Source organism: Bufo bufo, chromosome 2 (assembly GCF_905171765.1).
Source record: "Bufo bufo chromosome 2, aBufBuf1.1, whole genome shotgun sequence".
NCBI classification, from domain to species: domain Eukaryota; kingdom Metazoa; phylum Chordata; class Amphibia; order Anura; family Bufonidae; genus Bufo; species Bufo bufo.
Window position 1 is genome coordinate 736916247 of NC_053390.1, and position 25017 is coordinate 736941263.

Sequence of the window (25017 nt, forward strand, 5' to 3'; positions counted from 1 at the left end):
AGGGCAGCGCTAAAGACTGCCCATTAGTGCCGATGCTGTCACTGGGATCACTGCTAGGTGGAAGTCTCCACTTAGCATAGCCATAGGGAGAACCAGTATGTCACCGGATCTAAAGAAAAAGCCCTTGCCCTGAGCGATTCACTGCAGGGAAAGGGGAAATTATCTACTCCAGGGCTGCCCAACCTGCGGCTCTCCAGCTGTTGTAAAACTACAATTCCCACCATGCCTTGCTGTAGGCTGATAGTTGTAGGCAGTCTGGGCATGCTGGGAGTTGTAGTTTTGCAACAGCTAGAGAGCCACAGGTTGGCCATCCCTGTTCTACTCATTCATGCTGAATGAGGGAAGAAGGGGTTATGTCTGGGTTGAGCTCTGAACCCGGACAACCCCTTTAAAGGGGTTTTCCAAGGGAATAATTTTATTTAAAAACTGGATCATAATGGTTTAAAAATTTTTTTTTTTTTTAAATCACTCACCAACACTGACACCTTCTGCTCTGTGCTTTCTGGTCCTGGTCTGGAAATACACCTAATGGCTTGTATTGCCTGCTGACGCAATCACTGGTTGAGGTGGATTATCACTGTGTGAATACAGCCCCACTCAGGACAATGAACCTTAGGCCTTATGCACACGGCCATTGTACAGCCATTCCATGCATTGCGTCCCCAATGCACGGGCAACGTCCGTGTGGCGGCTGGGACGGATCGAGACCCATTCAACTTGAATGGGTCCGTGATCCGTCTGCACCGCAAAAAAAATAGAACATGTTTTATTTTTTGCGGTGCGGAGGCACGGACTGAAACACCACGGAAGCACTACAGTAAATTTCTCTCCCAGTGCTTCCCAAATGACTGCAAATTTATTGTTTAACTAGCAGAAGGACCCGGCTTTGCACGGGTATATTTCATCTATTTCATTTAATGTTTGTGTGTTGTTAAAAGATATCGACAGTATCCCCCATATCTACAGCACCCCGCCCCTTTAACAGTGAACTCCACAGTCCCCCACCCCTTAACACTGACCCCCCCTTCACAGTGCCCCGCATCCTTAAAATGGGACCTCCACAGCAGCCTATCCCCTTAACTTTGACCTTAACAGCAGCCCGCCCCTTTAACAGTGAGTTTCACAGCACCCCACTCCCTTGACAGTGACATCTTCAGGGGCCCGCCCCCTTAACAGTGACCTCCACAGTACCCCGCTCCCTTAACAGTGACCTCACAGTACCCTGCTTCCTTAACAGTGACCTCCACAGCAGTTGCCCCTTTAATAGTGACCTCCACAGCAGCCTGCCCCCTTAACAGTAACATCCACAGTCAACGCATCTTTAACAGTGACCTCCACAGTGCATGCCCCCTTTATCAGTGAACTCCACAGCACCCTGACACTTTAATGCTAGGGCTACACGACGACATGTGTCGCGTGACATTTTGTCTCAACAATTTTTATAATGATAGGCTATGGTGTCGCACTGCGACATGTGACATGCTGCGACTGCAACATGACAGTCGCAAAAAATCCATCCAATCCAGTCGCAGCATGTCGCAGTGCAACACCATAAACCATCATTATAAAAATTGTCACACGACATTGGTGCAACATCAGTGTCGCACGACACATGTAGCAGTGTAGTTGTGCCCTATGTGTCGCGCGACACATGTCGTCGTGTAGCCCTAGCCTAAAGCTGACCTACAGCAGTGAAGAAAAATGGCTGGGTTGTTACAGAAACCTGGAGTAAAACTGTGTGTATGTGGAGGGCCTGCGAGCTTCTATTGGCTGATAAGGGACATGTGGCCATGTGTATAGCAGTTGGCATATGAAGAGAAAGACTTGCTGGCTTCTATTGGCTAATGCAGGTCATTTTTTGGGAATATCTCAGGAACGGTATGTCCTAAAGAGCTGAGACTTGGTCTAAAACCTTCTGTCACGGATGAAGTTGCAGATAGCTGGAAGTTATGAATAAACGTCCGACTGGCTTGATCCCAAAATAAGGAGCATATAGGTGACCCCTATAAAACCCTAGGAGCTCACCCTGACTGCTAAGCACATACAAGGGTCTCAAAGGTAGATGATTGTATGCCCCCGTACCTAAGACTTTGTGACACCTGAAAATCCTATAATAGTGAGGGGACACGACCACCGGCTCCCTGCACTTCATACGGAGGGAGTCAGGGTCACCTAGAATCAAGCCAGCAAGGAAACACAATACATGAAAGGACTTATCTGAACAAGCAGCAGCAGAAGACTCCAGCAGTGACCACTTCAATCCAGGAAGTAGTATAAATCGCATAGTGAGGCAGTATGGGAGGGAATATAAAGGAGAGAGGATTAGTCTAAATAGGTGACACCTAGGAGAAGAAAATGAGATGAGAAAGTGAAACCAAAACAAAGAACATCATGCAAGAGGTAGAGAAGGACATCTGTTAGACCTTCTCACAGAAGTGGCGGTGACACCTTCCCGGAGACCTGATGTACCTGTGTTCCAAATTTGGTGAAGATCGGTCCAGTCGTTTGGTCGCGCATAAAGAACAGACAGACAGACGTTGGGACAGACAGAAACTCATTGTGTACCGGCATGTTACCTCCACAGTATTCTTTCCCAGATAGTAAGTGATATGTGTACCAAGTTTAGTAGAAATTGATCGATGAGTTTTTGAGTTACAGAGCAATATGTATGTAGCAAAAACAGTTGGAGCATACAAACTCCATGCAGCTGATGTTTAGAGGCGTATGACCCCCCCACAAGATTTATTTCCAGGTAGCAAGTGATGTGTATGAAAAGTTTCGTTGAAATCGATGGTTGAGTTTTTGAGTGATCGCGGAAAATACATACATACATATATACAGACACACACATGTATATACGTCTTTCTTTATATATATAGAAGATTGATTTGTCTGACTTAAAATTTTCCCCAATACCACTTAATGTGATAAAAAAAGATAAATCAAAAGTTAATCCCCTGCCGTTTCTAGCTCTGATCCTCCCCTCTCATCTGAGTTTATAGGGCTGCAGTGGTGACATAGCCATATACACATATATGTGACCACTACAGCAAATTACTGAACTCTTGAGCACTCATGTAATCAGATGCTGATGGGGAGGATCGGAGCGGCAACACTAGAAACGGCAAGGGATTAACTGGTGAGTATAGGATATTATTTAGCACATTGGAGAAATTTTTAGTTACGATGTAAGTCTGATAAACCCTTAAACTAGCTTCACACTAGCCCTAGTCTGTTGTATCCGGCATAGCCAGAAACTGCCGGAGCACCGCCAGGCTCCATTACAGTCAATGGGCTCTAGCAGAAAAAAGGTAGTTTCTGGGTTTGCCGGATACGATGAACTCTGCCGGAACAGCCTGCCGGGACAGTTAATATATATTTGCAGATGGTGCTGCATTCCCTTTACTGGCTCATTGATACATCTTTTTCTGAATTGCCTGATTAAATATTTTACTATTTAACATCACCAATTATAGAAATTACGTTTTAACATTTATACTTGTATAAAATTTTAATGTGTATTTTTACCTTACATATATTCGCTATATATGTTATATTATACTGTATATATGCCATTAGTGGAATTCATTAACATATGTGCTAATTATCTTGGCAAATTAACACAACACCTTAATCCTAATAACTGTAATGTTTAATGCCAGGTTATTGTGTGACGTGATCATGTGTTGCTAATTGTTGTAATATACATAAAGTGGATGTAATATACATCACAGCAGATTTTATGTACCTATAATTGTGATGCAATTAACAGTTGATTGACATCTGTTTACATAGTTACATAGTTAATACGGTTGAAAAAAGACATACGTCCATCAAGTTCAACCAAGAGATAGGTGGGGACGCGAATCCCAAAAGGAAGTGAGACTCAGATTTCTACACGTTTTCATAAGCAGTAATGTTTTTTACTTTTAAGAATTCGTGTAAACCCTTTTTGAAACCGTCCACTGTTCCTGCTGTGACCACGTCCTGAGAAAGTCTATTCCACAGATTCACAGTTCTTACAGTAAAGAAGCTTTGACGCTTCTGGAGACTGAACTTTTTCTTCTTCAGTCGGAGGCAGTGCCCCCTTGTCTTTTGAGCACATTTTACATGGAACAGCTTTTCGCCTTATTTTTTGTATGGCCCATTTATATACTTGTACAGGTTAATCATGTCCCCCTTAGACATCTCTTCTCAAGACTAAATAAATTCAATTTTTTTAATCTTTCCTCATAACTAAGACCCTCCATTCCCCTTATCAGTCTAGTCGCTCTCCTCTGTACTTTTTCCAGCTGCAGTGCATCCTTTCTATGTACTGGTGCCCAGAACTGGACTGCGTATACCAGATGAGGCCGCACCAACTCTTTGTAAAGTGGTAGTATTACATCCCTGCCCCGCGAGTCCATGCCTCGTTTAGTGCATGACAATATCCTGGTGGCCTTAGAAGCAGCTGATTGACATTGTGTGCTGTAATTTAATCTACCATCCACAAGGACACCCAAATCCTTCTCTATAAAGGACTCTCCCAGTGCTACATCACCTAGGACATATGAAGCACAGAGATTATTACTACCCGTGGTAACGGAATCCATATCGGAATTGCAATAAAACCCGACTCCGAACTCGAACTTGTAAAACACAAGTTAGCTCATCCCTATTTATGACCTCTTAGTAATCTAGAGATAGTGAAAGTAAAAAGTATGTTTCAGACAGCTAGACAAACAGTTAACCCTTTGTGACATAACCTCTCAATATGTTTAATAAAGACCAATTGAAAAAAATGATTCTTAGCCCAAAATAAGTAAAATGCAACCATAAAAAAAAAATTGCCTTTGAAGGTGCACATAGCCTTTAAATAAGTGTTTATGACCTTTTAGTAATTTAGAGATAAGTGTCATCACATGACCTTTACAAAGTGAAAGTAGGATACAGCATACAGCTAGAAAAAGTTAACCCTTTGTGACAGGACGGCTGAATATCATAAAGTGATAGCATATTCTTGCGATCACTATTTAAGATGGAAATAGCCCTTTAGTAGTGAGGATGTCCGTATAATAAACAACTGACGATCTGTATTATCGACACATGGCCTGTATAAATGATATGTGGGTCATACAAATTCCACTAATTAGTCCCAATGCTTCCAGTTAGCCCTGGAATTTTACTGCTCATGTAAATTATGAGTGAGTAGGATTGCAGCTCGAGATGGTGACATTTACTTAATACTGTAAACTGGAAGGCATATTCTTTGCCTTTACATCAGGCTTGGTTAATGCTGCAGGTTTATGGGTTTGAGCTGTTTGTTTTTTATTCCCCCATTAGATTGAGCAGCTCATTTTCCACTACTTAATGGTAATTTAGGGACCTGAAGCTGCAAAAGCATCATCTGTACAGTATACTGTCACCCGTCATGAGGACGACTCCTTCATCAGACACGTCCCGGGCAGCTGACATGTTAATAGAGGAAGAGGAAGGTTACGGGTTATATTTAAATGATGTTCTCAGTCACTGGATCATTGACACTTTTGCTCCTACCTGCTAAAGTGCAAATTATAAATAACTGCTTTCTCAGAGGTGTTCATTATACCTCATTGGGTCTGGTTATGGAAAATGCAAATGTAATTTAAAAGTGTCAGCCCTTAGAATGAGCAATTACTTGTTCATTTCAGAGCATGTTTTATTGTCAGGGTAAAGCGTGCTTGTGTTTTTCAGGGAATGACTTGACTACATTTCTTTGTGCGTTGCAATCAGGGCTGGTGCCAACATTGTGTTGTGAGGCAATGGTTCATGTAATCAGGCATGAGAAAGGAATAGTGTGCGGATCTATACAAGTGTCTTCAGCGTAGGAAGGAAACTACACACAATGGCAGATTGTATAAGTTTTAATTATAGATTATCTGGGTATCTATCAAATATCTATCTATCTCTCTCTTCAATGCTTTTGGAAAGTCTTCAGACCCTTTCACTTTTTCACTTTTTTGTTATTTTGCTCATTGTGCAAAAAAAATTAAAATGAAGATTTTCCCCCATCATTCTGCACTCAGTACCCCATAATGAGAAAGTGAAAACAGAATTATAATTTTTTTTTATTCATTTATTAAAATTAAAAAGTAACATTTTGCATGGACATATGGAAGTGTTCAGACCCTTTGCTATGACACTTGAAGTTTAGCTCTGGAGGGCTCCCGTTTCTCTTCATCGTCTTTCAGATGTTTCTACACCTTGATTGGACATGCATTGGAAGGACACACCTCTGTCCAGCAAAAAACCAAGCCATGAGAGGAAAGAAGAGCCTGTAGAGCTCAGAGACAGGATTGTGTGTAGGCACAGACGAAGGGTACAAAAAGTTCTGCTGCTTTAAATGTTCCCAAGAACACAGTGGCCTCCCTAATTCTTTAATAGAAGACGTTTGGAACAACCAGATTCCTTCATAGAGCTTGCTGCCCCCACAAAACTAAGTAATCGGGAAAGAAGGGTCTTGGTGAGAAAGGTGACCGAGAACCCAATGGTCTCTCTGGCTGGTCTCCAAAGACCCTGTGTGCAGATTGGGGAAACGTCCAGAAGGTCAACCATCACTGTGGCATTCTGCCAATCTCTGCTTTATGGCAAATTAGCCAGAAGACAACTCAATAAAAGACACATGAAAGCCCACTTTGAGTTTGTAAAAAGGCACCTAAAGGACTATGAAAAACAAGGTTCTCTGGTCTGATGAAACCAAGATTGAACTTTTTGGCCCCAGTTCTAAATGTCATGTCTGGAAACCAGGCACTGCTCATCACCTACCTAATACCAACTGTACAGTGAAGCATGGGGTTGGCACCATCATGCTGTGGGGGTGTTTCTCAGCGGCTGGGACAGGGAGACAGGTCAGGGTTGGGGGAAAGCTGAATAGAGCAAAGTACAGAGATATTCTTAATGAAAACCTGATCCAGAGTGCTGTGCACCTCTGACTGGGCCAAGGTTTCACCTTATGCAAGGTTCTTCAAGTACTGAGTAAAGGGTCTGAATGTTTATGTCAATGCAAGATTTAAGTTTTTCTTTTTCAATAAATTAGCAAACATTTTAAACATTCTGTTTTCACTTTCTCATTATGGGGTACTGAGTGCAGAATGGTGGAGGGAAAATTGTAACTTTTTTTTTTATTTAGCACAAGGCCGCAACATAACAAAATATAAAAAAAGTGAAAGGGCCTGAAGACTTTCTGAATGTATTGTATGTGTCTCATATCTATCGATCTATCGATCTATCTATCTATGAGAGGTCATAATACACGAGCATTGAATGTTCTCTCTCTCACTCATTGACTTTTTTTATCTTGCTATATTTTTATCTTGAATTGTATTGATGTGTATTTATCTTGTGATATATATGATTAATGTAAAATGTTTGAAAGCATTAATGTGAGCATTGTCTTTAACTTCCAGCAAATTCTCTTGTAATTATTTGGCACTATCCCTCAGTTACCCTAACACCGCCATTTTAACACAACTATCATAGTATATGTGGTTCTGCACACGTTCTGCAGATGAGAAAAGATCAGATTTGGGCAAATGTCTAGGAAAATGTTAGCTGACAGATTCAGTACTTTGTTATTGATTGAATGGGGTGGATAATAATTCACAGGCTATAGTCGAGAAAAGATCAGAAAATCTTTCTGCAGATAATATTGTGAAGTCGTAGAGGGGTTGTCTGGTTTCAGGAGGAAATTGGACCACCCCAGGATCCGCCGGAAATAAAGAACAGGTAAGTAATTACTTAAAAGATCCCCTTACTGCTGCTCCGGTTCTCCTAGCTAGGTTACATGTACCCAGATGCAACGTTGATGCAACACATGACCGCTGTAGACAGTCAGTCGGGTGCACCTCTGAGGCCAGTGATTGCATCGGTCACTTGTTGTCGACGTGACATCACCACTGCAACCAGGTAACTAAAGCACATCCAGGAAAACCGGTGTGGCACCGAATCTCTTAGGTATGTACTTACCTGTTCTTTCCTTCAGGTGGATCTCAGGGGTTGTGCGGTTTCCTCTTGAAACCAGACAGCCCCTTTAAAGGGGTTGTCTAAGAGTATAAGAATTGAAAGTACTTGTAGGAAATCTTCTAAAACAACAAAGTGAACATTACTCACCAGTTATATCTCCCGCCGGTCCAGCCCCAATGCTCCAGTCTTACCCATCAGTATTTGTTTACTTTAACTGCAGCAATGGCTTGCTGTATATCCATGTAACTGCTGCAGCCAATCAGTGGCCTCAGTGATCACGTGCAATACATGTTAGCATGTTGCAACTTCTTTCAATCTTAAACCCTAGGACATCCCCTTTAATAAAAGGCATGGGCTAATGATGACACAACATGAATAGGTTGGCTTGTGAATAGTTTGGCTGCCAAGACATGCTGGGAGCCACAGGTTGACATGCTGACTTTGAGTGGACACCATGTGTAATTAAGTTATATATTTACTAGGGGTGCACCGAAATGAAAATTCTGGTCCGAAACCGAAAATTCAGGATGCCCTTGACCGAAAACCGAAACCGAAACTGCCTTTTTGCCCAAATACTTTTAAAATACTTTTTTTTTAATGATTGGCGCTGTTATGGAGAGGGGGATCTGTGGGTGGCGCTGTTATGGAGAGAGGGATCTGTGGGTGGCGCTGTTATGGAGAGGGGGATCTGTGGGTGGCTCTGTTATAGAGAGGGGGATCTGTGGGTGGCGCTGTTATGGAGAGGGGGATCTGTGGGTGGCGCTGTTATGGAGAGGGTGGTTCTGTGGGTGGCGCTGTTATGGAGAGGGGGATCTGTGGTTGGCACTGTTATGGAGAGGGGGATCTGTGGGTGGCGCTGTTATGGAGAGGGGTATCTGTGGGTGGCGCTGTTATGGAGAGGGGTATCTGTGGGTGGCGCTGTTATGGAGAGGGGGATCTGTGGGTGGCGCTGTTATGGAGAGGGGGATCTGTGGGTGGCGCTGTTATGGAGAGGGGGATCTGTGGGTGGCGCTGTTATGGAGAGGGGGATCTGTGGGTGGCTCTGTTATGGAGAGGGGGATCTGTGGGTGGCTCTGTTATGGAGAGGGGGATCTGTGGGTGGCTCTGTTATGGAGAGGGGGATCTGTGGGTGGCGCTGTTATGGAGGGGGGGGGGATATGTGCACTGTTATGGGCATAACAGTGCACAGATCCCTTTCCCCATAACAGTGCACAGATCCCTTTCCCCATAACAGTGCACAGATCCCCCCTCCCCATAGCAGTGCACAGATCCCCCCTCCCCATAGCAGTGCCATAGACCGATCCCCCTACCCATAACAGCCCCGGCCCTGCTGCTCACAGCATCACTCACTGCATCTTTATTTTACCTTACAATCGTGACGCTCCAGTAAGAACTCTGCAGGCAGAGCGGAGGGCGGCGTAACGTCACTTACTCACGTGACGCACCTGCTCCGCCCACTTTATGAATGAAGGAGGCGGAGCAGGCGCGTCACGTGAGTAAGTGACGTTACGCCGCCCTCCGCTCTGCCTGCAGAGTTCTTACTGGAGCGTCACGATTGTAAGGTAAAATAAAGATGCAGTAAACCGCCCGCCCGGCGCCCGCCCGCAGATGGTGGGTGACAAATCCTACACCCCATATTTTCGGCCGATATGTAACAATATCGGCCGAAATGGATTAGGTACATTTTCGGCCGATATTTTCGGCTGCCGGAATTTCGGTGCACCCCTAATATTTACGAATGTATGTTCTGTTAGACATGTATTCATACATAACAGTTTCTATGTTCTTTAACCCCCACAGGGCAGCAAACAGCTATTAAACAACTACCCTGTATACATAACCAGTAAGCAATGGGATGAGGCAGTTAACTCCTCCAAGAAAGATGGAAGGCGGCTCCTCCGATACCTCATAAGATTTGTTTTCACAACAGATGAGCTTAAATATTCATGTGGCCTTGGGAAAAGGAAAAGGTCAGTGCAGACAGGAGACTCTGGTCCTGAAAGACGTCCCCTGGATCCTGTTAAAGTTACATGTCTCAGAGGTACTGCATCTTTTCACACAGTGTAAATGTTGGTTCATCTCATATCTGGCACTTTGTTTTATAGACGTCATATGATTCATCTTTTGTGCTGTTTTTATCATTATACCTGTTTTAATTTACATATTTCTATTTCTCTTGAAAATGGTACAACTCACCCCAAATTGGCTAATTAAACTCTAGTTCTAGCGTTATCCTTTATAATAATTCTGTTCTGTCATTTCTTCATAATATTTTAAAGGTATCTGTTAGAAAACACCAAAAGTTTCCAATACACATCGGGATAGATCATGAGCAGCAAGTGTGCCAGTCACACAGCCGTTCTTGGAAGGATGCCATGCTGACCAGCCATCTCCTGGCTGGTTGGCCAATCAGAAAGACAAGTCACTGAGCCAATGAGGCCTTTGGCTCTGCGTCCGGTCAGAGGGCTGGTCACTACATCTAGCGCAGTGCCTGTGATTTTGTATGTGTCGTGGCTCCTTTTTGTCCTACAGTACTTAATACCCATCTCCTATTCTTACTTAAATATCCTACATGTACCAACTTTGTCTTGGGTCCAGAATAACCTATTGTCTAATGATTTGGTTTCTACTGACTCTCCTGATTTTGACACTGGCTATCTGACTACTCTTCTGTTTCACTTTTGGTGATCCAGTATGGTCTGCTAACTATGAGCCTGCACCCATTTTCTGCAGACATAAGCTGGGTCCCAAGTTTATCTGGCTTTGCAGTGGGCTCTGGTCAACACCTAGGAGTAGCCTTACTGTAGGAAGATGGGTAGCAGGTTTTATGTACTGTATTACATCAATGAGAGTAGAATAAGGTGAAGTAAAGGAATACTAACCATAGTAGTATGTCGGGCCATACATATTAGAAAGCTGTCATTCCAGCTGGCAGCGGTCTTTCCTGAACGCGGTCTTGAATGACAGAAGACATGACTGCGCCACTTCCAGACATCCTATAGTCTTTCTTCTCTTGTCCTTATTTTCTAACATCTGCCCATCAGGCAATTTAGGCCAAATTTGATCTAATGTTTACATATTTCAGGTAGGGCCAGTTTTGCTCATAAAGTACATCAGATAGCTATGTGTAAGTAATACTGGAAATTGGGTAAAAAGCTGTTGATGACAAAGACAACGCAAGTTTAACATCCTAACAAAAGACAAATAATTCAAGAACTTTCATTTACTGATGATGGAGAAATGCTCATGCTGTGCGTAAGAGGAACCTGCCATTTCCTTTTGGGCTGCTAAACCACCAGGATGCCATTACACAGCTGGCATTTAGCTTTCTAATGATGCCCATGTTAATCTGGGCCCTTGTGGGATTACTTAGAAAACTAACTCTAATTTATTTTCCTAGGTAAGTCCATTACAGGACGGTTTCACAGGGTCATCATAAGAAAGCTAAACCCCAACTGCATAATGGCCAAGTGCAAGTGACAGGTTCTTTTCAATAAAAATCTAGACAGCAAGATGCCAAGATAACACCTATCTTCAAAGTTAAATTTGTGTGGGTGCCCAATCTCTGTGGTCCCCTTGTGCTAAAAAAAAATCTTACCACTTTGCTTTTTTCATAAGCGCATAGGTAGCCCACTACAGTCAGTTTGTGTTGAGACAATCCCTTTAAGTACAGTATTTAGTCACTTTGAGCAAGGGTAGACTTTGATGATAGTCTCAGAAATAATTGCATCAAATTGTAGGATCACACCATGATTAACAACACGTAGAGAGATGTCAACCCGTGAGGATCCTTTACTGGGTGATACTCAACCAACGGGCTGCAGTAAAAAGGGACTGACTTTTTTGAGCTCATGGTTCATATGAAAAGGCATAAATAAATATATATCAGACCCCAGACCAAACCCCTATACTAATATTAGACCCCAGACCAGACTGCTATATTAATATCAGACCCCAGACCAAACCCCTATATTAATGTCAGACCCCAGACCAAACCCCTATATTAATGTCAGACCCCAGACCAAACCCCTATATTAATGTCAGACCCCAGACTAAACCCCTATATTATCAGAACCCAGACCAAACCCCTATACTAATATTAGACCCTAGACAGCTATACTAATATAAGACCCCAGACCAAACCCCTATATTATCAGAACCCAGACAAAACCCTTATATTAATATCAATATTAATATCCATATCAATGTATCTTAATATTAATATCAGCCACAGGCAGGGGCTCCATAGGAACTAATGTGGGGCAGCCTGGTATCGATGTGGAATACAGAGGCTTCCGCACACACACTCTGGCTCCCCGATCCTCGCTGGGGGTAGCCGAAACACACCCGGAAGTGCATGCTTATGTGTATTTGCACCTTCAGATGCCGTAGTCATCTGAGGGATTAAAACACCATGATCAGCATTTCTGCCATTTGCAGACATTAGGCCCGGTTTGACGAGCGGGCATCATCTTTAAAGTCCTGCCCAATGGCGTACATGTATGGCGCTGGTCTGGAAGGGGTTAAAGGAGTTGTCTTGGCTACTGACTCCCTGCACCCCCGCCAGTCAGCTGTTTTAAGGGGTCATTGTGAGCCTTCATGTATCCTATTTAGGTAACACCTGTACTGTACCTACTCACCCACCCTACAAGCACCTATTTGTTTCCTCTGTCGAGAGGGACCAGGAACTTAACACTGGTGGGTGACAAGTAGAGGTATTAGAAGGGGAGTGATGGGGGACTGGTGAGTTGAGTATGATTTTTTACATTTTTTTAAGGTATTCTGACCCTTTTTTTTTTTTTGGACAACCTGGACAAACCCTTTAAATCAGCAGAAATTTCTCAGGAGTGGAGCAGCACAGCTAATGCCAAAAATTCTCATAAAGGAGAGAGTTCAAGAAGACTCAAAAAAGGTTGAACTCCAAACCTTGTGACTGTAATACAAACGCCAGTGGAAGAAGCAGAACCCTAGAGATCTTTAGTCTTCAGTTAGTCAATTTATTCACCCTGTTCACACACAACGTTTCAGTCCCTCCTTGGTACCATTCTCAAGCCCATTTCCTATCATTTGAAGATCTGCAGTGCTGCTTCTTCCATTGGCCTTTAATACAGCATACGTGGCACGTATTATATCAAGCATGCTGGCCTATGATTCATTTTGCAGGATATTCAAATTGCTGAAGATAAACTACATATAAAACCACAAACGGCAACTGAAACCACAGTGATCAGTAAAGCAGATACTGCACCTGCTGTTTAATGATACCGCTTGCTACATTTGCTGTTTTTTAATCATCCAGATAGATACAGTGTTACAAGCTACAAATATGCGAATTAGACTTCTGCTCTCTAAAAGAAAATATAAATCCTATATACACAACTAACCAAAGCATCAACTTATATATATATTTTAAACACAAAATAAAATATTGCCTCATTATCTTGTACTGCCTGTATTATATCCCAGAGCTGCATTCATAATTCTGCTGGTTGTTGAATCATTTGCTGACAGACACCACTAATCGTAGCATAGCTGATCTCCTGCCATGTAATACACAGTGCTGTACCCTTCCATTCTTAGAGATATGGGTGTAACTAGATATTGCTACTGTGGGGCCCAAAGGGCGGGGGAAGGGGAGCTACAGGAACAATGTTATACATTTAGTTATGCAGTTATGCTTGTTACATTACTATAGTTTTTTGCCATCAACAAATTAGGGAGTCCATATCTGACTGCTTTTTATTGCAGTTAAACCCCTTTTTCTCTGTAAATATAAATTACTTGATAAATTGGTGGCATGTATAGAAGTGAGGGGGTCTATAGAAAAGATCAAAAGAGGCCCACCTTATTGGGGTCAGGTCTTGACACCCAGGACAGAAGGGCCTCGTGTTTGTTTACCCGTGCACCCCATATCCATGACCCTTGGGCCAGTACCCCATCCGTTTGCTAACAGGCCTTTCCTGTGAAAAGAGGTTCTTGCTACCCAACACATGACATGGGTCCAACCACTGGTCCAATAGCAACTACATGGCTTGTCCTTATATTATTTATGTCCTTGTGACGCCTATGTTCTCATAAAATAACTCCATAGATTCTTGTTTACACAAAAATTTTACATCTCAAGAGCTGTAGACACAGATTTTTTGGCACCTTAGGTCACACTTAGGGCTGTTTCACACGAGCGGATGCCGTGCGTGACATCCGCTGCGTGAATGACAGCCAAGACCCGATGAGGACAGCAGAAGCACGGAGCATTAACATGATTGATAATGCTCCGTGCCTCTCTGTGATCTCTTTACTACGAAATCACAGTGAGATAAAGTTGTCACTGGGATTTCGTAGTAAAGAGATCACAGAGAGGCACAGAGCATTATCAGTCATGTTAATGCTCCGTGCTTCTGCAGTCTGCATCGGGTCTTGGCTGTCATTCACGCAGCGGATGTCACGCACGGCATCCGCTCGTGTGAAACAGCCCTTATTATAGTCATGTAAGGCTTTAAAATGTTTCTCCACTCTTACAAAATAGAGTAGAACATTGTGGTGGTCTTCCCAAGACATCAAACACCCTCTGTATCGTTCCCCTTGTCCCTCCATGACATCAGTATTTTAGCGCAGTCCGTTGGTCAGTGTTTTTAGCACGGGTGCATGCTCTGTTTTGTCAGTGTTCACAAAACCATCATGCCCATTATAGTCTATGGGTCCGTGAAAACCACAGATGCAACAAAGATGCCATCCGTGTTGCATCTTTTGTGGCAGTGGAACTGCCAGAGGGCCATTAAAATGGTGTCTCTCACCCAGAGGAAGCTGGGTGAGAACAAGAAAGGCTGGGAGAGTAGTTTTTCCCACTGTCTGCAGCAGCTAGGCTGGTAATTAAGATAATTAGCAGCCAGCTGAGGAGCTCAGGTAAGGCCTCATGCAGACGTCCGTGGAACACGGTCCGTGAGATACCGGACTGGCATTGCAGGAGCGCACGGCGTCATTGGTTGCTATGACGCCGTGCGATTTGTGCCACCTCCGCAGTACAGTAATACACTCGTATGATCTATTACTGTACAGCAGCGACAGCACGAAGCACACAGCGTCATAGCAACCAATGACGCCGTGCGCTCCTGCAATGCCAGTCCGGTATCTCACGGACTGTGTTCCACGGACGTCTGCATGAGGCTTAAAGGAGGTTCTGGGCTCCTCAATCAGGGCTCCCAGTTTGGTGACGGAGCAGGCTGCGCTAAGGCCTGTGGGAGCCGGGACCCTCTAACCCTGTGTAGGGTAAGCACCATCAGGGCCGTCTTTAACACCGGGCAAAAGGGGCAGCTGCCCTGGGCCCAGTTGCTCCAGGGGGGCCCAAGGCAGCTGCCTCTTGAGCCCTGCTGGTCACTGGTGACATGGGGGGGGGCGGCGGCAGGGCACAGTGAGACGAGCGCTTCCATTGTGGAAGCGCTTATCTCCATAGTCATCTGTATCACCGTCCTCAGGACAGCGATACAGATGGAAGTGCTGCGGCGGGGCAGGGGAGGGAGAGGCGTCTCCCTTCCCCGTTCCTCTGATAGGCTGCAGGCACTAGGCCTGCAGCCTATCAGAGGCCGGTGCAGGCGGCGCAAGGACGTCACCGCGCCGCCTGAGCTGTACAGCGCGGGACACAGGCCGGAAGAGGCCTGCATCGCATCGCTGCCAGCATGATGGAGGTAAGTATAAGTGTTAATTTTTTTATATGGTACTACTACTGTCACATGATTGAGGGGCATATATGGGGGCACTTGTTACTGGCACATGATTGAGGGGCATCTATGGGGGCACATCTTACTGGCACATTATTGGGGGGCACTGTGGGGGCATCTATGGGGGCACTTCTTACTAGCACATTATTGGTGCCACTTTTTACTGGCACATTATTGGGTGGCACTATGTGGCATCTATGGGGGCACTTCTTACTGGCACATTATTGGGGGGCACTACTGAGGCTAAAAAGAAGGGGTATATTATATGGGGGAAGGGGGAAGAGGAACACTATGGGGGCTTTTACTGAGGCCACAAAGAAGGGGTATTTTATATGGGGGGCTCTGTATAGGGGTATTCTATACTGGGGCACATTATAGTGGGTACTATGGGGAAGGGGAGATAGGAGAACTATGGGCTCATATATGGGGGGCCCTAAGAAGGGCTATTTTATACTTGCAAATTATAGGGGACACTGAGGGCATCTACTGGGGCATTATATATGGGGCATTTTATACTGGTACATTATGAGGGGCACTAGAAAGAAGTGGGAGAGGAGCACTATGGGGCATTTACTGGGGGCACTATATAGTAGTATTTTATACTGGCACATTATGGGGGAACTATGGGGACATTAGCTCAACTGGGGGCATTAAAAGGGGGTATTTTTTGCACTGGCACATTATAAGGAGAATTATTACTATGATTATGATGGGCTTTATTACTACTTTATTACTACTGGGGGTCTATGGGGAGCATTATTACTAGTATGGGCACTATGTGAGCATTATCACTTCTGGGGCACAGTTGGGACATGTTGGGGGCACTGTAGGAGCACTATTACTACCATGTGTGCTCTAGCAGAGAATTATTCCTATTGGTGGGACTTTTGGGAGCACTATTACTGTGGGGGCACCTTGGCACAGTATCAGCTTACCACAATTATTTTTGGGGGACATTATGTTTACACTATTAGTGTCAGGGGCACTATTTGCTGGGCGCAGTTATTTTATGGCACTGTGTGCTAATAATTATTGAAGGGCACTATCTGCATGGTACTACTATTATCAGGGGGTTTATCTGTTTCTGCAGTATAGTATTGGGGAGCACAGCGGCACAGTATTGGGGGTGGTAGGATGATTTGTCCAGAAGATGGGAGGATGATGGAAAAGTAGTAAACTACAGAGACGAGAAATGGCTGAAAAATGGTGGTCTGGTCTGAAGGTCTGAGAGGAGATGGTGAGGAAAGAGAACATCTACATCAAAGAAGACGTCACTGGATGTAAGAGGTATTACCCTGTATGTAGGGGTGGATGGAGGGGTTAGTAGTACAGTACTATCTGCACATTGTAAAAAAAAATTGTAAAATACTATATATTTGTACCAGAAGTTGTGCTTTTTTAATTTTTATTAGATTTTATTATTTGATACTTTTGTGCTGATTCTTCCCCCCCCCCCCCTCTATATTAAGGGACACTATAGTCACCAGAACCACAACAGCTAAACGTAGTAGTTCTTGTGGCTATAGCATGTCTCTGCAAGCTTTGTAATGTGAACACTGCCTTAGATTACTGCCAAGGAACACCTCTACTGGCCACTCATCATTATTAAAGTTTACTACTCTACGAGGTGTGTGGATTTTTTATATTTTTTTGTGTGTGTTGTGGTGGAGGGCATGATTGCATGCTAGGGTGTGAGAAGGCGGGATCCAGGGGGCCCAAGTAAATTCTTGCCCAGGGTCCAGTCAATATTAAAGACGGCCCTGAGCACCATGTTGTGTTTTGGGGAGCTAGTGTGGTAGACCCAGATCCTGATAGAGAGGGAGAAATACTGTGTAGTCAGTGGCCAGACGGCCTAGGATTTATGTTTATGATTTGTTTGGACTGCTGTAAAAGTGACAATAAAGCTGGTCCTGGCCAGTTTGCACCCAAATCTGCAGTGTTGGAGTGGCTTCTTGAGGTGTACCAACCGTCTAAGCGGAGAAGACGGCGATCCTGGAGAGCTAAGTGACCCCAAGTTGTCACACTGTGTTTCATGGATCATTAGGAAGGGATGCTTTGAAAATTATTTTTCAGCTGGGCAGGGTCAGTGAAACAAGGATGGCACACTGACAGCAAAAAACAGACACACAGACCCAACACGGATCCTTCACGGACAGCTTCAGGGATGCATCACTGACCACCTTCTTACGGATTTGAGCACGGATGTCTGAATGATATGCATTCCTATTTATGGTGTCTTGCATTGACGACAGTTTAGGCAGGTTCACCAAATGTGAATTTGCAAGAAACGACCTACCAGATGGATGCCTCTCAACTGGATTCTGCTGGACAGTCCTGGAAAAGCATGTTCTGATTTCAACTGTATCTGCCTTCTTTGGAGGCAGATACATTTGCATATGATGGTGAAGCAAGGAGATGTCAGTTCCATGTGCCCAATTCCCTGTAAGCCCTACTGTCAGTGGCCTGGCATAATGCAGTGATTTAATTGCTCCTGCTGTGAGCTGCAGACAGCACAGGCTGAAGAGGCCTCCACTGATATATGAGCTCCATTTTTCACGGGAATGGGGATAGGTGACTATTAATTTCAGAGGCAGTAAGGGGCATCGTACTGCTTGGTGGGGGTGCACATAATGTGCTGGGAGCAGGCATAGTACTGCATGGGGTGAGACACAAACTGGGCATCATACTATGCTGAAAAACAAAATAAAGGGCCATCATACTGTGTCAGGGCACTAATGGCATCATACTGTGTGAGGGGCAGTAAGAAAGCATCATTAATGTCTGGGGGCACTTTTACTGTGAGGGCTCTAAGGAGCAATACTGCACGTAGAAGCACTAAGGGAGCATCATACTATGTTGGGAGCATTAAAGGGGTTCTACAGTTTGACCGACACCCGGGACCCCCGCCGATCAGCTGTTTGAGAAGCCTTCTTGCTGTTTGCCGCAGGCCCACTGACGTCACGACTAGTATCACTGGCCTGGGCGCGGCTAAGCTCCGTTCACTTGAATGGAGGTTAACCCCCAGCCCAGGCCAGTTGATACAGGCTTCCGAATCCGATGGTGTCCGGCCACTAAAGGGCATCATACTGTGTGAGGGGCACTAAGGGGGCATCATTAATTTCTGGGAACGCTTTTACTGTGTGGGGGCTCTAAGGGACATCACTGTTGAGAAGGGGGCACTAAGGAGGCATCCTTACTGTGTGGGAGCACAAAGGGGCAGCATTACTGTGTAGGGACACAAAGGGGAGCGGGCAGGGTTGGGTGTGCATGGAAAGGGTTGGACGTAGCTTAATGCAAAAAATAAAACACCATTACATGTGTCACTGGTGTTGTCCCTCTTTATATTTTTTCAAAGTTGGGAAGTATGGATCTGTATATGTAGTGATGACTAGAATGGACTATATATAAACTGCATACAGCCCTGACCTCTATGGAGGCAGCCTCCAGGCCTCTTGGGAGGTCATGGGAATGTGGGTCTCACAGTAATTGGGACTAGGGAGAGAGGTGGTTGTAGGACATTTTGCAGTTGGTAAATTCGGGACAAATAGGTCTATCCTAGAGTCACCCCCCAAAACCTGTGCGGGATTGGCCATTTGTGGGTGGACTTTACATAAGCCCCACCCATTTTCCACCCAGGGACAGCCGTAATTTGCAGGCACCATCTCTGAAAATTGGGGACAGTCCCTGTGAATTTAAAACGGTTGGCAACTATGCATGAGCCTGGACAGTAGACTGAGTTGGTAGCTAAAATGGCTGACAGGAATTAGCGCTCTACTAATACAGTGAACATTGGGGTAGTATCATGTTTTCATTTTTGGCTTGAGAAATGTTTTTAGGAAGTCTGCTGGTTTCCTGTTTCCAGACATTGGAGAATTTTGGGAGCCCATCTCAGCTGTTAGGTCACATGTCTGACAAGAAATTGAGGCTACACACTTGTCTGTTTCCCATAGCAACCAGCAGAATTTTGGAATCTGCTATATATATGAATGGAGAAAACAGCATCTACAGTGGATATAAAAAGTCTACACACCCCTGTTAAAATGTCAGGTTTTTGTGCTGTAAAAAAATGAGACAAAGATAAATCATTTCAGAACTTTTACCACCTTTAATGTGACCTATAAACTGTACCACTCAATTGAAAAACAAACTGAAATCTTTTAGGTGGAGGGAAGAAATATAAAAAAACTAAAATAATGTGGTTGCATAAGTGTCCACACCCTCTTATAACTGGGGATGTAGCTGTGTTCAGAATTAAAGGGTTTCTATCACTTCGTATCACATATTTAGGTGTCAGACACTAGCGATCCGCTAGTGTCTGCTCTAACAAACCATCCTAATATGATAGGTTTTGGGGCAGCCGTTTCGCTAAAATAAGAACTTATATCTATATGCTAATGAGCCTCTAGGTGCTATGGGGGTGTCATTAGCACCTAGAGGCTCCGTCTACCTTCATAAACTGTCGCCGCCCAGCGCGTCCCTCCAGCCCGCCCATCTCCTGCTGAATGCGATCCTCTCCGTGCGCGTCTCTGTTCGGCGCATGCGCAGTGAATGTCTGACCGCTTCCCTGCACAGACATCTCCACTGCGCCTGTTCCTCGGAGCACTATGATGTCATCGCGCAGGCGCAGTGGAGATGTCTGAGCAGGGAAGCGGTCAGATATTCACTGTGCATGAGCCGAACAGAGACTCGACCGGAGAGGATCGCATTCAGCAGGAGATGGGCGGGCTGGAGGGACGCGCTGGGCGGCGACAGTTTATGAAGGTAGACGGAGCCTCTAGGTGCTAATGACGCCCCCATAACACCTAGAGGCTCATTAGCATATAGATATAACTTCTTATTTTAGCGAAACGGCTGCCCCAAAACCTATCATATTAGGATGGTTTGTTAGAGCAGACACTAGCGGATCGCTAGTGTCTGACACCTAAATATGTGATACGAAGTGATAGAAACCCTTTAAGCAATCGCATTCAAAATCCTGTTAAATAGGAGTCAGCATACACCTGCCATCATTTAAAGTGCCTCTGATTAACCCCAAATAAAGTTCAGCTGCTCTAGTTGGTCTTTCCTGAAATTTTCTTAGTCGCATCCCACAGCAAAAGCCACAGAGAGCTTCCAAAGCATCAGAGGGATCTTATTGTTAAAAGGTATCAGTCAGGAGAAGGGTACAAAAGAATTTCCAAGGCATTAGATATACCATGGAACACAGTGAAGACAGTCTTAATCAAGTGGAGAAAATATGTCACAACATAGTGACATTACCAAGAACTGGACGTCCCTCCAAAATTGATGAAAAGACGAGAAGAAAACTGGTCTGGGAGGCTACCGAGAGGCCTACAGCAACATTAAAGGAGCTGCAGGAATATCTGGCAAGTACTGGTTGTGTGGTACATGTGACAACAATCTCCCGTATTCTTCATATGTCTGGGCTATGGGGTAGAGTGGCAAGACGAAAGCCTTTTCTTACGAAGAAAAACATCCAAGCCAGGCTACAATTTGCAAAAACACATCTGAAGTCTCCCAAAAGCATGTGGAAAAAGGTGTTATGGTCTGATGAAACCAAGGTTGAACTTTTTGGCCATAATTCCAAAAGATATGTTTGGCACAAAAACAACACTGCACATCACCAAAAGAACACCATACCCACAGTGAAGCATGGTGGTGGCAGCATCATGCTTTAGGGCTGTTCTTCTTCAGCTGGAACTGGGGCCTTAGTTAAGCTAGTGGAAATTATGAACAGTTCCAAATACCAGTCAATATTGGCACAAAACCTTCAGGCTTCTGCTAGAAAGTTGAACATGAAGAGGAACTTCATCTTTCAGCATGACAACGACCCAAAGCATACATCCAAATCAACAAAGGAATGGATTCACCAGAAGAAGATTAAAGTTTGGGAATGGCCCAGCCAGAGCCCAGACCTGAATCCGATTGAAAATCTGTGGGGTGATCTGAGGAGGGCTGAGCACAGGAGATGCCCTCGCAATCTGACAGATTTGGAGTGTTTTTGCAAAGAAGAGTGGGCAAATCTTGCCGAGTCAAAATGTGCCATGCTGATAGACTCATACCCAAAAAGACTGAGTATTAGTTTAAGGGTGTGCACACTTATGCAACCATATTATTTTATTTTTATATTTTTTCTTCCCTCTACCTAAAAGATTTCAGTTTGTTTTTCAATTGAGTTGTACGATTTAAAGGTCACATTAAAGAGGACCTTTCACCAGAGGAAAGCCTCTAAACTAACTATACAGAGGTGTAGAGCGGCGCCCAGGGATCCCCCTGCACTTACTGTTATCCCCGGGCGCCGCTCCGTTCGCCCGGTATAGCCTCCGGTATGTAAGTAGTTAGGCTCCACCCACTTGATCCTGCCGGTGTCTTCTTCTCCTATGCTGTAGCGCTGGCCAATGGCAGCGCTCAGCTCATAGCCAGGCTATGAGCTGAGCGCTACCATTGGCCAGCGCTACAGCATAGGAGAAGAAGACGCCGGCAGGATCAAGTGGGTGGAGCCTAACTACTTACATACCGGAGGCTATACCGGGCGAACGGAGCGGCGCCCGGGGATAACAGTAAGTGCAGGGGGATCCCTGGGCACCGCTCTACACCTCTGTATAGTTAGTTTAGAGGCTTTCCTCTGTTGAAAGGTCCTCTTTAAAGGTGGAAAAAGTCGTGAAATGATTTATAATTTTTTGACATCAAAGAAAACTGACATTTTAACAGGGGTGTGTAGACTTTTTATATCCATTGTATATGGGGAAAAATGCAAAAAATGTGGAATCCCACTGTGAATCTACAAAACCTTTGCTGGGTCTGTTGTATTGTTGCTTTGGAGCATCATATACAACGCTGAAGATGAGCTGTTTGCACATTTCTATTTTATCTCCGTTTTAATAGGGCTTTTGTTCAGAACATTTTTTACATGCTCTGATTTGAATGACTCTTTTTAATATCCATTTGCTAGACGAAAGGACCAGCTCCAAGACCATTAATTAAAATACAAACTGCAGTCAATGAACATTCAGACAAATCATATCATTCCATAAATACAGATTAGCAGATGTCTCTTTTGATCATTATTTAAAGCCCGGCCAGATGTTACAGCTATATGAATTAAAGCAGTGGAGATTATAAAGTATAAACTAGTAACGCAGAATAGGAGACCCATCTCCTTGTCAGGCAAATGGTGGTATTATACAGAGGTAGTAGTTCCTGTTTAATTAATATGATAGCGCTCTAATCTATACTTCATACTCATTTTCCAAGCACTCCAAAAACGAGGATACTAAAATGTAACCGTCTATGGATCTCGCGTCTTGTGAAAGCCATATACTGTAAAAGTGTATACTTGGATATGCCATGCCATGTACAGCACCATTTATAATACCAATGTCTTCTTCTGTGACAAAAAGGTCTTTGGCCTCCTTTCAGACATACCATAGTTGGCAAACAGTCCTGCACCTAAGTGGGCAGTCCTGGGCAGGTATGGCATTCCAGGAGCTGGGCTTACATGCCCCAAATTTACCAACTGTAGTGGTGGTAAGTATGCCGTCAGGTACCTCAGCCTGGGTGCAGTTGTTACCTCTGCACTACATATATAATAAATGATGGAATCTCCCTTTGGTCCTTTTTGCACAGATAAGTCTATCCTTACATTCATAATGAATATAGCAGAATTTATGTTCCCTATGAAGGTAGAGGTGTCCTTGGTATGGAGGCATACGGGATAGGCCACCTAACTCTGTTTACAAGGACAAAAAATAATCCTTTTATACAACACATTTACATTTTCTCACATCAGATGCTTCAAACATCTCTTGGTTCCTACATAGCAGAGTTTCTCAGATGTTTTCTTCTGCGGTCTCACCATCAATGGTGACACCTGCATCTCATCAAAGGTTAACATCAATGCCAAAAGAGGGACATGGTGTTGTGTTAATACTGTGCTGAACTAAATACCTTAGGTCTCAGATCGTCCCATAGCAGTGCCATCCACAGTGGAAGGCCTTATTGCCCCAGGGCCTTCAGTCTTCAAAACATTAAAAAAGGTTGTCCAAGAGTAGAAAAAAAGTTTTTTTCCATCAGCATCCCACACTGTTATTGGCGTTGAGAATGACACTAATTTTAATTTTAAGAAGAAGAAATTAACCTTTTTAAGGGGCAACCACCTAAACAATGATGTTCTAATGGATCTTAAAATTAAAAATGAAAGTAACTTTGCACACCATCTTAACTAAATATCAGCAGCTCCTATACAGGTTTATATGTTACCATGGTAACAGACAACAAACAATCCCTGTAGTCTGATTTTGCATTATTTTTGCACTCCATCTGTCCCCTACTTCCTACAAATCAAATATATGTTAGTAAGGATTAGTGGGCCAATACAGGGAGTGCAGAATTATTAGGCAAGTTGTATTTTTGAGGATTAATTTTATTATTGAACAACAACCATGTTCTCAATGAACCCAAAAAACTAATTAATATCAAAGCTGAATATTTTTGGAAGTAGTTTTTAGTTTGTTTTTAGTTTTAGCTATTTTAGGGGGATATCTGTGTGTGCAGGTGACTATTACTGTGCATAATTATTAGGCACTTAACAAAAAACAAATATATACCCATTTCAATTATTTATTTTACCAGTGAAACCAATATAACATCTCAACATTCACAAATATACATTTCTGACATTCAAAAACAAAACAAAACAAAAACAAATCAGTGACCAATATAGCCACCTTTCTTTGCAAGGACACTCAAAAGCCTGCCATCCATGGATTCTGTCAGTGTTTTGATCTGTTCACCATCAACATTGCGTGCAGCAGCAACCACAGCCTCCCAGACACTGTTCAGAGAGGTGTACTGTTTTCCCTCCTTGTAAATCTCACATTTGATGATGGACCACAGGTTCTCAATGGGGTTCAGATCAGGTGAACAAGGAGGCCATGTCATTAGATTTTCTTCTTTTATACCCTTTCTTGCCAGCCACGCTGTGGAGTACTTGGACGCGTGTGATGGAGCATTGTCCTGCATGAAAATCATGTTTTTCTTGAAGGATGCAGACTTCTTCCTGTACCACTGCTTGAAGAAGGTGTCTTCCAGAAACTGGCAGTAGGACTGGGAGTTGAGCTTGACTCCATCCTCAACCCGAAAAGGCCCCACAAGCTCATCTTTGATGATTACCAGCCCAAACCAGTACTCCACCTCCACCTTGCTGGCGTCTGAGTCGGACTGGAGCTCTCTGCCCTTTACCAATCCAGCCACGGGCCCATCCATCTGTCCCATCAAGACTCACTCTCATTTCATCAGTCCATAAAACCTTAGAAAAATCAGG

At 44.0% G+C, this 25017-nt stretch overlaps 1 protein-coding gene across 1 annotated transcript in view; it reads left to right on the plus strand.

Moving 5' to 3' along the window:
* The window catches only part of BEND4 (BEN domain containing 4), a 140131-nt gene that overhangs the window by 109997 nt on the left and 5117 nt on the right, over nucleotides 1–25017 (plus strand). Inside the window, exon 4 of the mRNA XM_040418925.1 lies at nucleotides 9781–10021. Coding sequence (XP_040274859.1) covers nucleotides 9781–10021 — 241 coding nt within the window. The remainder of the gene's footprint in view (nucleotides 1–9780; nucleotides 10022–25017) is intronic.